General features: G+C 36.6%; 3 protein-coding genes across 4 annotated transcripts; 1 reads left to right on the forward strand and 2 right to left on the reverse strand.

Annotated features, from left to right (window-relative positions):
* The first annotated feature begins 1,975 nt into the window (after positions 1-1,975).
* LOC141587134 (phosphoethanolamine N-methyltransferase-like) lies at positions 1,976-6,869 on the forward strand. The gene is made up of 11 exons (XM_074408567.1): positions 1,976-2,197; positions 2,730-2,773; positions 3,691-3,828; positions 4,069-4,203; positions 4,574-4,717; positions 5,066-5,149; positions 5,296-5,437; positions 5,597-6,039; positions 6,118-6,171; positions 6,324-6,398; positions 6,481-6,869. Exons 1-11 carry the CDS (start codon positions 2,182-2,184, stop codon positions 6,586-6,588), a joined length of 1,383 nt encoding a protein of 460 aa, XP_074264668.1. The 5' UTR covers positions 1,976-2,181; the 3' UTR covers positions 6,589-6,869.
* Positions 6,870-7,112: 243 nt separating this feature from the next.
* LOC141587135 (uncharacterized) lies at positions 7,113-11,373 on the reverse strand. 2 transcript variants are annotated; one of them, XM_074408568.1, is made up of 4 exons: positions 11,198-11,373; positions 9,532-9,901; positions 8,315-8,481; positions 7,113-7,870 (listed from the first exon to the last, which is right to left on the reverse strand). In XM_074408568.1, the coding sequence occupies exons 1-4, from the start codon at positions 11,303-11,305 to the stop codon at positions 7,571-7,573; spliced, it is 945 nt and encodes a 314-aa protein (XP_074264669.1). In that variant the 5' UTR covers positions 11,306-11,373; the 3' UTR covers positions 7,113-7,570. The 2 variants fall into 2 exon arrangements, with proteins under 2 accessions (XP_074264669.1, XP_074264670.1); XM_074408569.1 differs by having other exon boundaries at positions 9,532-9,914; positions 11,198-11,327.
* Positions 11,374-16,497: 5,124 nt separating this feature from the next.
* On the reverse strand, positions 16,498-17,490 carry LOC141588527 (uncharacterized). Its single transcript, XM_074409965.1, has one exon. It carries the CDS (start codon positions 17,488-17,490, stop codon positions 16,498-16,500), a length of 993 nt encoding a protein of 330 aa, XP_074266066.1.
* Between the last annotated feature and the right edge of the window lie 1,040 nt (positions 17,491-18,530).

Here is an 18,530-nt window from a genome sequence, read left to right on the forward strand (position 1 = left end):
TTTCATTAATAAGAGTAAAATATTAATAGTGGGAGTAATAAATTTGTCTCAAAATTTATTTCATCGTAATTTTAGGATATAGCATAGAAAAATATATTAATGATAAATTTATGGGTTATGCAACTTTAAGTAATTTTATTTAATGAAAAAAAATTAATGGTAACTAGAGGTAGCTCGGGCGAAGCCGGACACTAATACTAGTTGACAAATATTTTCAAAACCGACCCAAAATGACAATTATTTTATTTTTGAGCATTATTTCAAAAAACCGTTCTCCTTTAGATGGATATCTAACTTATAATGAAACATGTTAAATAATGTTTCACATGGACATATTGGACAAATAATTTGTTTTTTTCCAATGTAATCTGTTTTTGTCTATACCAATCAAATGAATATATTTAACCCAAATTAAATTTAAGACAAATATATCCATTTAGATAAAAATATGCCTTGCTTTTGAAAATTTTAACAGCACTATTTTCTTTTAAAACAAACAAGGAAATGGTTGGCATGACATTTTGATGATGGATCTCGATAAATTTTGTAGAATAAATAATTTCATCTTTGGATTTCCAATCCCATTCATCTTAAAACTCGTCCTAGTCTTTTGGCACTTTCTTCAACAGGTTTTCCACAAACCCATCATCAAGATTCCCCAATCTTTTTCATTTTATTTTGTTACAAATTCTCATTTAACACATAGCATATTAATCGTACATAAACAGAAAACAGAGTGCATTAATTACCAAAAAATTTGTCTCATTTATATAAGTTGGTGTTATTTAACCCGTTTTATTCATATGTCTTAAAGGAGATATATTGTTATTTTGTTAATCTTTTGGCCTGTGTGTTTAATATCTCACATTATTGATGATATTTTTGTTACGTACCAGCGTACCACTTTCGGCTCTTGGCTACGCTCTATGGCCACAAAGTGCAAGCATCACACTTGTTTTCATTTGGATCCTAAATCAGCGTTTTAGGTGAATATTAATATTAAACAGACCTACTTAACCGCAAATATTTGTCACTTTTGCTAGTTTAGTGATAATTATTGCCACTCACACACGAGTATACCACATCAAGAATCAAATGCAAGTCAAATATTTAATTCCGTTAATTAATAAAGTGTTCTGTGAGGCGATCTTAAATTATGATAATACGAGACATATATGAATAATACATTAGAACCTAATAAAAAGAAAAACTTAAAACTAAAAATGAACTCATAACTACTTATCATGTTAGATGTCTTACAATAAGCTTATTGTGTAAAAGATCAAAACACGTTATATAGGTTACCAATTTTTGGTGTAAAACACTTCGAGATATGTCTATTTAGCACTAACAACACTAATCTCAAGTAAGACTTTGTTTTTTCTGGCTTAATTTCAGTTCTATTGAGTTCAGCTTTATTCAATTTAGTTAAGCTCGTCTCAGCTCATTTCTTCATAAATTAACTCTAGTTTAGCTCCATTCAATTGAGTTCAGCTTCATTTAGTTCATTTCAGCTTAACTCAATTCAATTTAATTCAGTTCAGTTCCTATCAGGCAAAAAAAAACGGGCCCTAAATTTATTTGAGGACATTAATGTCAAGTAAGCCTATTTTTATTAGTGTGAATGATATGTTTATCACCTTTTAAACAATCTTTAGAGTTGCGATCCCAGGACACTTACAAAAGAAATTTAGAAAGAGCAACTTACTAAACTTCCCCAACTATAGACGATAGTCGTAATCAACCTAATAGAAACTATTTTAACATCAATTTCATCTAAATTTTCAATTCTTGTGACCATTATGATTATCATTATTATAATTAAGGAACTAATCTCTAGACCTGAAATTTAAAATAAAAAATAAAAATGAGATGCAGTGATGCAACTATGAAAGATGCGGAACGTGATTGAATGGCGGGTCCACACACATTACTCCAATTCTATAAAATTGGTAGCAAATTGCAAAGGTGATGCAAATAATTGAAGCATATTCAGTCTCTCCACCATATATTCATAAAGTAACAAAAATAAGTGGGTTGTATAAGTGTGTAGTAAGGCACTGAATGCAGCAGAGAGGAAAGTTTATCGACCGTCGTTCAAGGAGTTTTACTCGTTCTCGCCTTGCCGTTGAGGGTTCTTAAACTACTATTGCTATTACTACTACTCCTACCAACAATATAATGGCCGCTACTCTAGGTAAATTTCATTTCATCAAATGTCGATTCCTAACTTATTTGTTAAAATGATGTCCATGCCTCATATGATCAGATTTAATGAGAAATCTCAAAACCAGCTTTTTTTCTCCTCGTTTTAATAGTGAGTTTTGTTTGGATTATGAATCCACATTCCGCAACTGCTATTTTTGGCGCATACCACATACTTATGTAACAACTTAGAAATCAACAAGTCAACACACTGTCAGTTAAAAATACTCCGTAAATAATATCACCCAAATTTTCCTACGGGTTTAAACGTGCGATCATGAGTTATTCATTCATGTATTAACGAATCCTAGGGCTATCCATTTAGACTGTACAAAGATCGTGATTTGGCATACGGGTTTATTTCGGTTAAAGGTTCATTAGAAACAGAGGTTTTATTGTACTATTGCAATTTGCAGGGGGATAAGGTTTTGTGGAATGTTTGTTTGATTCGAATGATGATCGATTGATATGAATAATGAATATGATCATTTGACGGGTTTTTATATCATTTATTGACATTGCAGTTGATGACGCTATAATGGTTGATCATGCTTCTGGTGATCTTGAGGTATCAAGCTTTATCAATCATTCTTGGTTTTATTTTTATTTTTGAGTAATCACTCTTTTCATTAAAAAAAAAAAAAAAAAGACTATGATCAAGAGCGAAACCAAGATTTGACTTTGAGAGGACGGAAAAAAATCGGATATTTCAATTGAAAATTTTGAATTCTTTTTCATTTTTTGGACGACCACCCTAGCTAGCCCCCACCTGGCTCCACCAGTTGCCACTGACTACGATGATTTATTTATTTATTTATTTGGACGATTATTTGTCTGGTTGTCCATTTTCATTTATGTACAACCAACAAGTGCAAATAAAGTAGTATTGACAATCATAGGGCAGAAAACATTATTGGTGATAAAGATTTAGAATATAAAGTTGAAAAGGACTCAGAGTTTATATGGGGGAAACTTTACTTTCTATATATGTTGAAAATGACTGCAAGTGATTTGTATGGATTAGAATATCTTTGTTGTTAACACAAAGATATGACTGCGCTATGGATGTCCGATCCTCTTACAAGAGGCCTTAAATCACTAGGATAATGTTGCTATATGCAATTTTTAAATTGATCAGGTTTATAATAACTAGAAATGAGTATATGCTTAGAATCTTACATTTTACATGTGTTATAGCTTATATGAATACAGAATCTCAGAATGTGAGTGACTTGAGTGATTGTTAATGCACTTGTTCATGTGTTATATGAATACAGATCCCTATAGACGATTTATACCGATCCCTATAGGCGATTTATAAATGATCAGGTTTATAATAACTACAAGTAGAAATGAGTATGTGCTTAGAATGTTACGGAGTACTACTCCGTAACATTCTAGTGCATCAGACAGTATCAGAATGTGAGTGACTTGACTCTTGAGTGATTGCTAATGCATTTGTTCATGTATGTTACATGAATACAGATCCCTTCTTTCCTTCCGTCATATGAAGGAAAATGTGTACTAGAACTCAGCGCTGGTAATACTCATTTTTCTGCTGAATTGGCGAAGAAGGCTGGCCAGGTCACAACTGTCGACTTTTCTAGGAGTTCTACAAACAAGGCAAGAAGAGCTCTTTTCATTTTTTGTTTGTTTCTAGTATCTATTACCATACCCTTATATTCGTTATATAATGAAAGTAAGTTTCTTGTGAAACGGCCTTTTAATAACTTACAGTTTTGAACTGGAACTAGAACAATCATTAGTAATATACCAAGTATAATCTTATCACAAAACCGTCTCATATGGTGTCATAATCATATACTCCTACTTATCTGAATTTGCTACTTGATCTGACTACAGAGTGACAGCATTAACGGGCACCAAAATGTGAAATATGTATCTGCTGAATTGAAGTCTCCGAGTCTGGACATTTCACCAGAATCAATGGATGTGATATTCACTAATTCCTTGCTGATGCAGCTTTCTGAAGAACAGGTAAGCTTTTTGGTGGTTGTTTCTTTCTCCAAAAGCTATGTTTACCACTATACCAGCAGCTGTGGCTCTGTGGCATTATAATTCATAATTGTGTCCTGCTTTCCCTAGAAAAACTAATGTTACTTCTCTAGATCACTTTGGTTGCATGTCGTTTGTCCTACTCTCCGATCCCACATTCTGTCTCAACACTTTATTTTAAGGCGCAATCATGAATCTCCTACGCAAAGTAACCGTGTCTAATACTTCAACACCGTGTCACGTCTGACACTTGTAGCTGAGTTGGAATTTTCAAAAAAAAAAAAAAAAAAACAAGGCTGAAGTCAATTTATAATTACTGATGTTCTTTTCTCTCTTTTACTGCAAAATGTAGGTTCAAAACATGGTGGGAAATATGGTGCAATGGTTAAAACCAGAAGGGTTTATTTGCTTGAGAGAGTCTTCTGTTAAACAGTCTGAGGAGCACAAGGGCCAAAATGATTCCATTCGCTGCCATGAACCCAGATTCTACACACAGGTTGTTCTTTCCTGTGCCGCCTCCTCCATTTTTTCAAATGATAAGTCGATATTGCAGACAACACCAATTGAAGTTACTAATGTTAACCTTCCACTACATTCAGAAAAGAAGTTACAAAAATGATGAAATAGGCTTGTAATCAAAACATAAGAAACTTAGAACAAAAAAGTATAAAAGGAAAAACACGATCCTTCTGTTTTCCCTTGATCCAGCGATGATAACTGGTACTCCTAGTAATCACATTGTTGATTTCTGATGTCCATAGACTGTTTTGTAGTCTTTCTTTTTATGCTGAATCTCAAGCAATTTATGTCTTGACTGTCTGAGTTTTGATTTTGTGGCTAACAGGTTTTCAAAGAATGTCGTAAGCAATCTGAATCTGGTAAATTTTACGAGCTCTCCCTGATTGGTGGCAAGAGCAATGGAAACAAGGTAAACTATTGGATGCTTTATTTATGGCTTCTATGACAGTTGAGGGATTGGTGGTGTTAAGTGCTTTGTTCTGAGGGGGTTGTTTAAGTTAAGGGATAACACTTTTTTGAATGCTGATTACTATTGTACACTTTGGCGAGTTTCAGATTTGCTGGATATGGCAGAAAGTCGGATCAGAAGATGACAAAGGGTTCCAACAATTTCTGGATTCCGTCCAGTACAAAGCCCAAGGCATTTTGCGTTATGAGCGTGTTTTTGGCCCTGGCTATGTGAGCACTGGAGGAATTGGTAAGCTGTTCTTATATTGTCAAGTATCAGTAGATTGAAACAAATCGAAACAATTTTCATCTGCAACAACCTCGTTTTCAGTACAGGGGTAGGCATCGATATTAAGTGGTTGTTTTGTATTCTGGAACTAATATGCACTGGTTCTTTGGTTTTGAGCAGAAACAACAAGAGAATTTGTGTCGAGGCTTGATCTGAAGCCAGGCCAAAAAGTTCTTGATGTTGGTTGTGGCATTGGTGGAGGAGATTTTTACATGGCAGAGAACTTTGGGGTTGAAGTTATCGGAATTGATCTCTCTATAAATATGCTAACTATTGCCCTTGAGCGTGCTGTTGGCGTCAAATGTGCTGTAGAGTTTGAGGTGGCAGATTGTACAACCAAAACATACCCTGATAACTCTTTCGATGTGATCTACAGTCGTGATACCATCCTCCATATTCAGGACAAACCTGCACTGTTCAGATCCTTTTACAAGTGGTTGAAACCTGGAGGCAAAGTTTTAATAAGTGACTACTGTAGAAATGCTGGTACACCATCACCTGATTTTGCAGAATACATTAAACAGAGGGGATATGATCTTCATGATGTCCAGGCATATGGCCAGGTAAGCTTATACAACATTGCTCTTTAAGCCAATCTGTTCTTATATCAAGTTTCGAAGCTGAAACAAACTTTGATACAGATGCTTCGAGATGCTGGGTTCGGTCAGGTTATTGCTGACGATAGGACAGATCAGGTTTGTTTTTACTGCGACTTTTTTTTTTCTTCTTACAGTTTCAGATTTTTTCCGAACAATATATTTTATTACCAAAATTACAGGAACGACAAGCGGGATATGACGTAAAATTTTTCTCTTACATTTCCTAATACAGTGATTTTTTTTTCCAGTTTATTGAAGTTCTACAGAGGGAGGTAAATGAAGTTGAGAAAGACAAGGACACATTTGTAAACGACTTCTCTGAGGTTTGTACATCAGTACATGTGTGCTTCTAGTTCTTTTAGCTGCTTAGATTATTGTATGATGATGGGTGGCAATGATCTGCAGGAGGATTACGACGCCATAGTAGGCGGCTGGAAGTCCAAGTTAGTGAGGACTAGATCGGGCGAGCAGCGGTGGGGCCTGTTTATTGCCATCAAGAATGAGAAGAACTGATCTAAGTTTGTTTGGGGATGAATGTGTTGCTGTTAGAAATAATGGTGTTTGATGAGAAGGGCAAAGAAACAGAGCTCTTTCATGTGATTGTCTACTTTGTAAGTGGGAATAAGAGGCTAAAAGGAGTGGATTAGCTGTATTGATTATTGATGAGCTGAGAGTCGTGTGGCACACAAGTCGAGAGTCTCGAAAGTCGTCTTGTGCAACTGAACTCGTTTCATTTCCATATTTATTTCATGGGTTATGGCATATTAGTGAGCACAAGCTCTCCTTATTTTCCATCTTCATCTCTCTTTTTTCATCTATTCTTGGGTTTATTTGGAACATAAGGTAGCTCACCGGCTCACCCACTATAGCCTTTAAGAGGACGTGTTCTTCAGCGAAGGAGAACCGACATTTTTGAGTTTAATAAGACATATTGCTCATTAACGAATTAGCTGAACTACAATCCTTTGTAGGCGTTACTTGTAGCAAGAGAAAAATATTCAGAAAAACCAAGTAAAACGGTTTGGGTAGGAAGCAAGGGCTATAATGAAAATACCATTCAAAAAAATTTTGAGTTTTCGAGTAGTGTTACAAAGCATCACATATGAATATCAAACTTCGAAAAAAAAAAAAAAAAAAAAAAAAAAAAAAAAAAAAAAAAAAAAGCATGAGTAATAGTGGAAAGAACTCGGGAATCAGCAACTTCTTGACTCTTGAGGCTCCTTAGTGAGCTGAAATTCGTAATGGAGGTATTACCTGATACCTCGCTGTCGATCGTCTTACAGCAAGACATTCTGATGTCCATGGGAATCTCAACTTCACTTTAAACTTGTTTTAACCACCTGGTTGTCTCTTGCATAAACTGTAACTATAGTAAAATGTCCGAAAATACTTGTCATACATCATCTGACGACCAAAGTCAAATGGAAACAGTATAAAACTCGGTTGGCTGATGCCACTGAATTAGGCACAAGACAATCAGATGCTCCTCGGAATTTTAAGATTGCTTTAACCTGGCATCTGAATCCGTACGAGTATGTTTAAGAGAGGCAGTGACGATCAAAATGACCGAGGAAAGGGCGGTAATAAAGGTAACAACAGAGACTGTTCGAGCATGGGCCTCCATCCCTGCTGGTATGCTCCATTTGATGTCGTGAGCTTTTAGACCATCATTGCCAGCAATAGGTGTCAGTAAGCATGTTCGAGCAGGCTCCTCTTCATTGTTCTTGGACTTGCAGCGCAAGAACAAGTCTGGAATATCAAATCTGACAGTCACATATCCACTTTCCTCTAGAGGCTGTCAACGAAACAGCGAAAAGCTCACTTACAGCAAAGAGCACAACTTTGATCCGGTTCTTTCTCCTCACATGTAATAGCAAAAGGAGAGAAATGCACAATATAAACATATCTAACCTACGATGATGCAGCTGACAAGTTAAAATGCCTAGAGGCTAAAGCCTTCACGGATTCAGGTTGGTTACTTATTAAATCATAAAATGAGATTGTTAGTGCATTTAAAACTTGAAATTGCTCAACTCACCAAGCATCTTCTTTAATACCATACTTCAGCACTGGTAGTTGAAACTCGTGGATGTCATATCACAACATATGTTAAGGAAGAGAATACCAAATCAAGATTTAGATTACGGCAAATGCAAGACAGAAGCAAAAAATACTCAACTACGACACTGTTTTATGATACTGGTTTATTTCTACCAAGAGAAAGTAAAATAGTGCTCACAGGATATCGTGCATGCAATGGGATCTCTATTTTGAACTCCTTGACAATCTCCTGCGCTGGAGATGTACTTAGAGCTGCATCCAAATGAATTTCCACAACCGACTGATTGGAAAGAAATGAAGGCAATTCCAAATTGGTATCTCCGAAAACATAAGCATCTTTGAACACTGCAACCAAAGGTTTTGTGACCTCAGCATTATTTTATGTAAAAAGTAACTATACAAACATTATACGTTTCTCGGAATCAGATACTTGTAGGTGATAAGTACTGGGAGTACCAAACTTGGCTATATAAGGCCAAAAAAATCATATTTTGGGCTAAAGAACTGTCAAATGTCTGTAGTTTGTGTTGAAGTATGAGACTTTTAGTGTATTCTAGAAGTTTCCGGAATGTTCTAGATTTATCCGGAATGTGCTAGAATAATGTAGAAACAACTAGAAGAGTCTAGAAGAGTCTAGAAGGATATAGAAGAGTCGTGTATGTTCTAGGTTTATGTAGAACAACCTAGAACCTTCTAGACATGTAAATAAGTGGTAAGGAACTCTAGAGAGTTCCATGTTTAGGCCACTCTAGAATGTCCTATTCTAGAGTGTTCTTAGGATGTATGAGAAGGAGGAGGAGCTCTATAAATAGAGGACCTCCCCTCCCATTTCTATGAACCTAAAAATGAACCCAAGTGAACCCAAGTGTATCCCAACAAATTCACAACAAATCAATACACAAACTAATTCCTTTAAACTAAACTCTAACTAATCAACCTTCAACTAATCAACTAACAAACAACTAATCTCCACTCTACTTCCTATACTCCCCCATACACTAACAGTTTGTGCCATGTCCGCGTATCAAGTGGCAAGGGGGACTTGAATGGTACATACATCCTCTCAGTCTCCCACTAGGAGATCCACGCATACCAATATGGGGTCCCATGACACTCTAAAATATTTATTTTTCGTACATTTTGGCTATTTTTTGTGGAAAAATATTCTAAAATCTATAATTAATATTAGTAATGATTACTAGCAAAATTTCAACGGGACAAAATAAACATATCTGCGTAGGTCCAAATTAGTGTATATCTACTATTTCAGTGAATATAACTATTCCAGTGAATAAGACGCATCTGGCTATTATAACAAAAAACATCAAATGGAGGTTTTATAATCCAAAAAAGAGGGAAAATGATCTCAAATTCAAAAGCAAAAAGAGTAAGCACCTCCACGATGAAGAATGTGATCAAGCTCAAAAGGATCTGCAAAAACCCCAGAAGGCAGTCTTTCAATGATTATGACCTCACATATCTGTGATGAGAAGTCAGCTGATAAATCTCGTGGTACACTGAATTTGATAGATGAAGAAAGCCGACGATGAGAACCCTCACCAATCAGAAGCCGCTCCAAAACCAATAGCCTAAAAACTGTAGTTTGTGAACCAAAGGGAATTTTATGTTTGATATAGTCTTCCAAATTTAAATCAATGATATTGTCATGCTGTCCAAAAAAAGTCTTCATTGCATATCGCTCGAAACAAGGCAGCGAACTGGTGGTGTGCTTGAAAGAGTCGACAACAGATTCAGAATCAGATTCCTGGAAAGAAAAACTTGACAGTGAAGAACAATCAAATAGAAGCAAGTTTGACACTAAAGTTCCAAAAAGAAATGAATTCATGAAGTAGACAGCTACATATCAAGGTGTATAATTTACAGTAAGTTCTAAATCAGTGAAAGACGTAAGCCCATGTTGAGCAGTCATGAATCAAAGAAATGAATTGTTGAGGACAGAGCATATCAGCATAACATATCCATGCCTACTCACTCCACAACTTTGCTGACAAGACCGCACATCAGCACAATAGATCCTCGCACTTATATTTACATCTTCACATAAAAAAACTTACATATGAAACTAACCCATTAACCATATATTAAATGAGGGCTACACAAGTAAATGGGTGGGCCTAACATAAGTCACATCAAAGAATCGGAGACAGTGTCATGGAAGACTCGCCGTCAAATCTGTCTTCCTAGCACAAAACTTCAAGTACTAGGCATATCATATGAGCTCTCACCCACGCCCAAGAAAATATTCAAGTACCCGAGTGTGAGTAACTAAGATTCCAGGTCTGTTGGACACTTAGACTACATCCTGTAATCAAAATGTGGAAGTACAACACTAGATATTTGTTTGCAGTGCTGCAATTTTGGTATGCAAGATGGTGGTTTGTGACAAACCAAATTGCAGTGCCAACAAATGTCCAATAAAGTTCAGACTTGATTACCATGGTAGTGAAAATGACAGTTCTAGAGCTCGCATTTCAGTTATCCATCCGAATTCCAGTCCCTTGACCCTCCACACAGATGGAATTGGGTGAATAGAGGTTATATGACTTTTGGAAATAAAATCACCCAAGACATTAACCCGTTGACCCTCCACACAGATGGAATTGGGTGAATAGAGCTCGCATTTCAGTTATCCATCTAAAACCCTTGTAACATAGGAATGATATGGAAGAAAACACCAAGGCTCAACTTCCGTCCTAATACCTAATCCAAAGAAAGTCTACAAGGTCATCCCATCTCACCTCTAAAGGATCTCACCAATGCTATTCCATGGATATTTCAACTACTAAAATACCAAAACTAGAATGAAACCCAGATAATGTCTCGAAATTAGTCAGGTTATGGAATGCAAAAATTGGGCTCCTGCCTATGGCGGGGTAGGGAGGTGGGATTAGTAACCCGTGATCGGTAAAATATAAAGCTCAAAAGTCAAATAATTAAATGAAAGTGGCATCTAAAACTAATGTAATTTAGTCAACAAAAAAAAGAAAACAAACAAAATTAAAGAGAGGAAATTGGGAAAGAGTAGGAGAGGAGGACAGACCAAATGAGGAAGAGAAGAGGCAAGGCCATAGCTGAAATGAAGAGTAAGAAGAAGCAATGAGCACATAATATGCCCAATTACTTCATCAAATTGTATACCCATTTTCATTTTCAATCACTCTCCTCCGCTTTCGATGCTAAATTAACCAATGTTTTTAACCCCTTTCTCCGAGGCATTTGATACGGAAATAGCCCGAACACAAATTCTTATTTTAGACGGACTATTTTTGTTTTCCGTCTAAAATAAGACGGATAAAATTTAGCTATTTTACGATAAAATGTTACTTTCTCCATTATTCCATTCTACCATACTTCCTCCCATCCAGACCAAAGGTTACAGTTGCTTTTTGACACTATTCATGGTCGTAGGGAATCTTTGTTATTATTCTTAATGTATAAGGCAAAATATAGTCATGTGAGATCTTGTTTGATTTATCGTCATGAATCTTTCTGAGAATATCAAATTTTTATAATTTTTAATAATGTGTAGTTAAAGATATGCACGTTACAAAACACGCCGAAAACAAGTGTGATAAAGAATCAGAACCTTTGGCGAATGGGAGGAAGTATTTCTTTTTCGTAATTCTTCAATTAAGTGGACAAAGAATTCTTTCTTTTCACGTCTTTTTTACCATAATTTTCCATACCTTACCCTTACCCTTAAAACAAAATCTCTCTTTTCCTCTCTCTTTCAAATTAATCAAATTCATCAAATCATTCATTTATGGATTGTATAATTCTCATATCGACCAACTAATTAGTGTTCTAACTTCATTCAATACATTATAATTTTCTTCTTTTAAGTTAAATAGATGAAAATTAAATTAATTAGGGTTGATAATATTGGGGTAACAAGGGTTATAATTAGGGGCGATTCGGGGTCATTTTCAGTACGTTGCTCAAGATTTCGAATATTCCTCTTATGTTTAGTGGCATCCAGGACCTTTGCGCTATCATTGCTTCTTTAATTGTTAAAGGGGTAATTCTACAAGAATCTACTGAATATTGTGATCAAAGGCATCAATGAGTTGTTAAATGAAATAGTTGACCTCGGCATCATTCAATTTTGGATTGAAACTTGATCTTGAAAACAGATTTAGCAGCCTCACCTAACGTTTTTCAGACTGCAAAGGAGGCGAGCGTGGTGGTGGCGAGCATGGTGGTAGATAGTTGGAGGGAGTAAATTAAACGGTTAATTAAGTTCACATCAAAGTTGAAAAGATTAGTCTTGAAATAAGAGGGGTAAAATGGTCATTTATGTCCATGATTAAGTAAATCATGTCCATGAAAGAGCATAACCCTTTCTTTTTTCATCCATTCAACCCCACTCTACCACTTTCCTAAAATATAATGTAAAATGACCCATTTGTCCCAATGAAAACTTCATATTTACAACTTTTATCACTTTTATCACTCCACCTTAATTAAAATAAGGGTTAATTGATGAGGATAATTCAAATTATGTCTCATCTTTTTATGAGTCCGTTTTTGAAATAATGCTCAAAAATAAAAGAATTGTCGTTTTGGGTCGGTTTTGAAAACAATTGTCGAAATGGTGTCCACGTAGGCTCGTTTTTGACGAGCCTGTAGGAGGCTTAAACACGCCATACGTATTGGCGTGTTTACTTCAATGAACACGCCATTACATATGGCGTGTTTAGGCAGTCCAAAATTCTAACCAAAGTCAGTAGCTGAACAACATAAGCAAAGGAAACACGCCATACATAATGGCGTGTCTTAAGACTAAAACACGCCATACGTAAAGGCGGGTTTCAAAGCAAAATTTCTTACTCCGAGTCCAATGGCCGCAAAATAGAAGAAAATAGAACACGCCATACGTAATGGCGTGTCTTAAAGCCAAACACGCCATACGTATTGGCGTGTTTAGCCATTCTATTTTTTTTTTTCATTCTTTGCACAAATTCCCTTCGTCCGTATCTTTCCTTTGCCAAAACAAAAACCAAACTCAACAATGCTCAACAATGCAAAGGACAACACAAACCATTGCCTATTATAAATAAAAACCGAGTTTACACAACACATATGTTTCGCACAAGGGGATTAAAATCTAAGTTTTACAACTAAAATGTCAAAGAAATAAACCATCTAAAATGTCAAACAAACCATTAATCTTCTAACTATTACATCATGTCCTCAAGTCTTCTTCTTGCTTTTTCGTCGAAGGCGATTCCAAAACCCTTTCTTAGGCTCCGGGGTACCTTCTTCATTGACGGCTTCTTCATTGACGGGTGACATTGAAGACATTGAAGGCATTGAAGACATGGCCGGCATTGAAGACATGGAAGGCATGGAAGACATAGAGTGTCTAGCCGGCATGGATGACTTAGAGCGTCTACCCCTCCTTGTGTATTGAACCAATGGTGCATCATCATCCACATTCATTGAGTTGAGGGACTCTTGAACCATTGTTGAACTTTCTTGCCTTGGTTCTACGGTTGGTTGAAGGAGATGGGAATAGCCTACATGTTCAAGCGATTGAGTGGAGTAGTCCCGTAGGTGTGAAACCATTGTCCGGAAATGTGGAGGCACCTCAAGAGGCATTTGTCGAAGCTCCGTATCACATGTATTATGGACATTGACGAAACCTTGCGCCTAAAACAAAATAAGTAGTATAAGCTAATGACATTTTATGATATATTGGTTAAGAATTTTAAGACAAGTATATTAAAGTGTACTTACAAGATATTCTGTGGCTCCAAAGGGTGCTTGATAAGTAGCTTGTGGGGGAAAAGGGTTCAAGCGAGGAATAGTGCGATCCCGGTACCAAACCATGTAGGGGTCGAAGTAGTTCATTTCAATATCATCCTCTTCACCACGAAACCGAAAATCACCCCTCCTAACCCAATTTGCTATGTAGGGTTGATGTTTTTCAATCCAATTCCGTGAAGAGGCACCCCTTTTGTCTACTTTGTGCAATTTTGGTTCGGATCGAGTTTAACGGATAATTTGTTTCCACCCAAATTGACGAGCTACCCTATTTGGAAAATGCCACTCAACAATGTCGAAACAAATCATAGGGGCCATCACCGTGTCCAATCGTCGGAGTCATCATAACAAAACGGGGCAAAAAGACAAAACCTGTCGGGTGTAAGGTTGCCATGTAAACTGATCATGTCGCATTGAATCAAAAGCATCCCTATACCCAATTAGTGTGGTCACCCCTTCCGGCCTCTTACGAATCACACTTGCCCACCTACGACCCAATGAGTCAATCCTGATTTGATGTTGTGAACCTAATGGGTTTGGTCCATGATGGGTAGCATTAACGGGTCTCGTGAGTGTAGGTCGACCAATACTAATCCTCTCCCATGCCCACAATTGCAATAGAACAAGGGGACCTCCAATGTCTTTGGACTTTACGTTGCTTGCTCTACATAAATTGCGATACAAAGTAGCAAGTACGGCACTTCCCCAAGAGTAGTTATCTAAGTTACTCAAATCCCTCAACAAAGGCAAATAAATAACTTGTATGTCATTACCACTCTTATCCGGAAACATGATAGTTGCCATTAAGATAAGCAAATATGCCCTCACATATTGATGTAGAACATCTTCATTTGCATCTTCCTAAGACCATTAAATTGTTCTAACAACCAACCAATCCTCAAAGAAGCCCCTTAAGGTCCGCACTACCCGGTGTTTTGCCTAAGAGTTCGATTATTAACAAGGGCCAATTATAAGCGGTTGGTCCACTAATAATATCCCCTCTAATCCGTAGCCCTAACAACACTTGAACATCTTGCAAGGTCACAATAGCCTCGCCAATAGTCAAGTGAAATGAATGGGTTTCCGGCCTCCATCGCTCAACCAAAGCACTTATTAATTCCACATTAAACTTCAAACCCACTAACCTATGAATAAAAAAAAACTGAGTGTCCCTAATGAAATCAACTACTTGATCACTTACCAAAAACCCCTTGTGCGAAACTAAGTGTGACCTACATCGAAGGGAACCAACGTCCCGCCCTTCCAATATTGCCTTGCTCCGGTGTACCTCTTGTTGTGTGAGAAGTTCCGGGTTCACCGGGCCTTGTTGTTGATGTTGTTCCATTATTCCTACACATTTAAAAAAAGATTATTAGATTAGCATGAAAATAAATGTTCAAATAATTAAAAAAATTATGGTAATAAAAAAAATTAAAGACAAGTGTAAGTAGTAGAATACCCTTGTGAATTGTTAACTCTCAAAGTACATGTTTTTTTATTGTGGCCTAAACCACGACACAAACTACATGTGACCTTGTTCTTACTCTTCTCATCCATTTCATTAAGAAATCTTTTATTCTTCCGTCTTCCTTTTCCCCGTTTATTTTGCTCATCGCATACTATTTTAGGCCCATTGTAAGGACCCCAATAAGCCTCATCTTTCAAAGGGTGAAATTTAGAAGCATATGAAGCTAAGTGTTCTCCTAGAGAATAGGCGATGTCCACAAATTGAGTAGCATTTAAACCCTTCTTCTTACAAACGGCATACACATGTGAACATGGATACTTGTATGTTTGGAACTTGTTACAAGTACATGTCCTCTTGGATAAATCAACGGTGTGCAAATGGTTACCATGTGACATGGGTCGAGAACCTCTACGTGTTGTGACTTGGTACACCCCTCCGACATGGTCAAAAGCCACAACCTTATGGTATGCTCCTTTTTGGCAATTTTCCTCCAACAAGGTTGTAATCTTCGGACTATAATGAAGCCCCTTCATCAACCGTTTCCTTGCAAACTCACGTCGCTCAACAAAGTATGCATTGACTCTAAAAAATATACACTTTATGAGTGCCGTTACGGGTAGAAAACGTGCTCCTTTAAGAACATTATTAAATGCCTCCGCCAAATTAGTAGTCAATATTCCATATCTATGTCCACCATCATGGCAAATTGACCACTTCTCTATTCCAATTTCAACAACATATTGTTGTGCCTCTCTATTCAACTCACCTAGGCGACGAAATCCTATGTCAAACTTCTTGTTTTGTAATTGCATTGCCGTTGACCCAAACATTTCTTTAACTCGGTATTTCTAAATCTTGTATTAACATTTGAAGCCAAATGACGAATGCAAACCCTATGATAGGCATACGGCTCCTCCCACCCACTACCAACTTCACTCATTGCTTTCATAATCCCTTTGTGTCTATCGGAAATGACACACAACCCACTTCTTTTGGTAACAAATACTCTTATGCATGACATAAACCAAGGCCAACTATCGGTATTTTCGGCTTCAACAATAGCAAAAGCAACCGGAAAATTTGATTATTAGCATCAATTGACATAGTCAAAAAATTGTTCCCTTGAACTTTCCATATAAGTGGGTTCCATCAATGCTTAAAACTGGCCGACAATGTTCAAAGCCATCAATACATGGTTTAAATGCCCAAAAAACACGATGAAATTTTTGCACATTTGGGTTAGTTGTTGGTGTTGTATAAAATTGAACAATAGTGCCAGGATTAGATTCTTTTAAGCCTTGCATGAAACGAGGTAGCAACTCATATGATTTATCCCAATCTCCAAATATTTCCTCAATTGCTCTTTGTTTTGCATTCCAAGCTTTGGTGTATGAAATTGTGTAACCATACTTATCTAAAATATAAGTAACAACAGAGTTTACTTTATATCCCCAATCTCCCTCAACAAGGTTACGAATCTCATGACTTATGAATGCTCGTTTCAAATTCATGTGGTCTTGAGGTACCATGTCACAAACACAAGACTCATCATGAGGACCTTTGTATGTCACAATGGTAAAAACTTCAGAATGAAAGTCTTTTTGTGTAGCCCTTAACCGCCAATTACATGGTGTAGGAATCCGGCCACATTTGAAGGTAATAGTATTAGGCTTGGATTCGGCAACTTTGAAAAATTGATTTGCTTTAACACAATATGATGTCACCTCATCGCTAAGTGAAGCTTTGTTTGGGAACACTTGTCCAACCGCAAACTCTTTCCCATGTTCATATCTTACCATATTTTCCCAAGTTTTCCAGCTATTCAATTCATCCTCATCTAATTGATCAATCTTATTAAACTCAACGATGGGAGCACTAGCAAAGACAAGATCATCATCACCATCTTCTTCATTTGCCAACAAATTCTCATCAAGTATTGCCAATTCCTCATCAATCTCATCACCTTGTAAGTTACCATAAAATTCCCCTTCATTTACGTAATTAGTTTCAAGTGAAACAAATTGAGCAACATCATCTAGCCTAATACTTGGTGTAGGAATGACAATTTGACTAGTAGAAACTTCTACAAATATGTCCATTGAAGGAGCATGTGAATGACGAATACTTGCCCATAACGCTTTAAAGGCTCCCTCATTATTAAGAGGAACAATTTTGAAACACCCTAAGCACTCGGAAATTTCATCATTACCTTCAATTGAGTACCCAAACTTTGAACACCGATTCCCTTATAAATCTCTTCAACTAATTCAAGATATGTCATCTTTGTACTAGCTAGAATAAAACATTGATTCCCTCCTCTATAGGTTACACATCCATTTTGCTCCAACACTTCTCCATCCCAATAACAAATAAGAGGAAAATCACAAATTTCCATTCTATAAAAAAAATTTGAACAAATTTAGTATTAATCAACTACCAATAACCTAATTTTCCTAAAATACATACCTAAACAACAATTAAAAATCAGAAATCGTTCATCCTACCTAATTTAATTAGGGTTTCGAAAATTTGGGGCTTTTTTTAAACTACCTTAAATTAACACATATAAGTTGTAGATATAGGTACAAAACAACATAATTACTAACAATGAAGACAAAATAAGCAAAATCTACATTCAAAAGATGAAAATAAATAAGTTAAAAGAATTAAATTACCTTGCTAATTAGGTAGAATGTATAATTTGAATAGCAAAAACCCAATATAATGCCGGAGATACGCCGGAGATTCGCCGGAGATGAGTGTGAGGTGAAGAAATAAGAAGGGGAGTGAGGTTTTTTGTATCGCGTTTGGGGAGTTTGAGTAGCGGAGATGGTGAATGGTATGTGTTTTGTGGTAGAAAGTGACGGGAAAAACAAAGTTGTTAAAAAAAAAAAAGATTCTCTTTAAACACGCCATACGTATTGGCGGGTTTCTTTGAGAAGACACGCCATACGTAATGGCGGGTTCTCTTTCTTTCCAAAAACCCAGCCACTGGACTTGGGCTAGAAAATAAAGCTGCTTAAACCCGCCATTACGTATGGCGTGTTTTAGTCTTAAGACACGCCATTATGTATGGCGTGTTTCCTTTGCTTATGTTGTTCAGCTACTGACTTTGGTTAGAATTTTGGACTGCCTAAAC

This window comes from Silene latifolia, chromosome 6 (genome assembly GCF_048544455.1).
Source record: "Silene latifolia isolate original U9 population chromosome 6, ASM4854445v1, whole genome shotgun sequence".
Classification (NCBI taxonomy): domain Eukaryota; kingdom Viridiplantae; phylum Streptophyta; class Magnoliopsida; order Caryophyllales; family Caryophyllaceae; genus Silene; species Silene latifolia.

Excerpts from the sequence above, each read along its gene's own strand:
- LOC141587134 (XM_074408567.1), top strand. Across the intron at positions 2,774-3,690 it reads ATGCTTCTGGTGATCTTGAG|ATCCCTTCTTTCCTTCCGTC; the intron begins GTATCAAGCTTT and ends ACATGAATACAG. Across the intron at positions 5,438-5,596 it reads TGTGAGCACTGGAGGAATTG|AAACAACAAGAGAATTTGTG; the intron begins GTAAGCTGTTCT and ends GGTTTTGAGCAG.
- LOC141587135 (XM_074408568.1), bottom strand. The coding sequence starts at position 11,305 with ATGAAAATGGGTATACAATTTGATGAAGTAATTGGGCATATTATGTGC. Across the intron at positions 8,482-9,531 it reads TCACATTCTTCATCGTGGAG|TGTTCAAAGATGCTTATGTT; the intron begins GTGCTTACTCTT and ends CTTTGGTTGCAG. Across the intron at positions 7,871-8,314 it reads CATTGCATGCACGATATCCT|CCTCTAGAGGAAAGTGGATA; the intron begins GTGAGCACTATT and ends TTTCGTTGACAG.
- LOC141588527 (XM_074409965.1), bottom strand. The coding sequence starts at position 17,490 with ATGGACATATTTGTAGAAGTTTCTACTAGTCAAATTGTCATTCCTACA.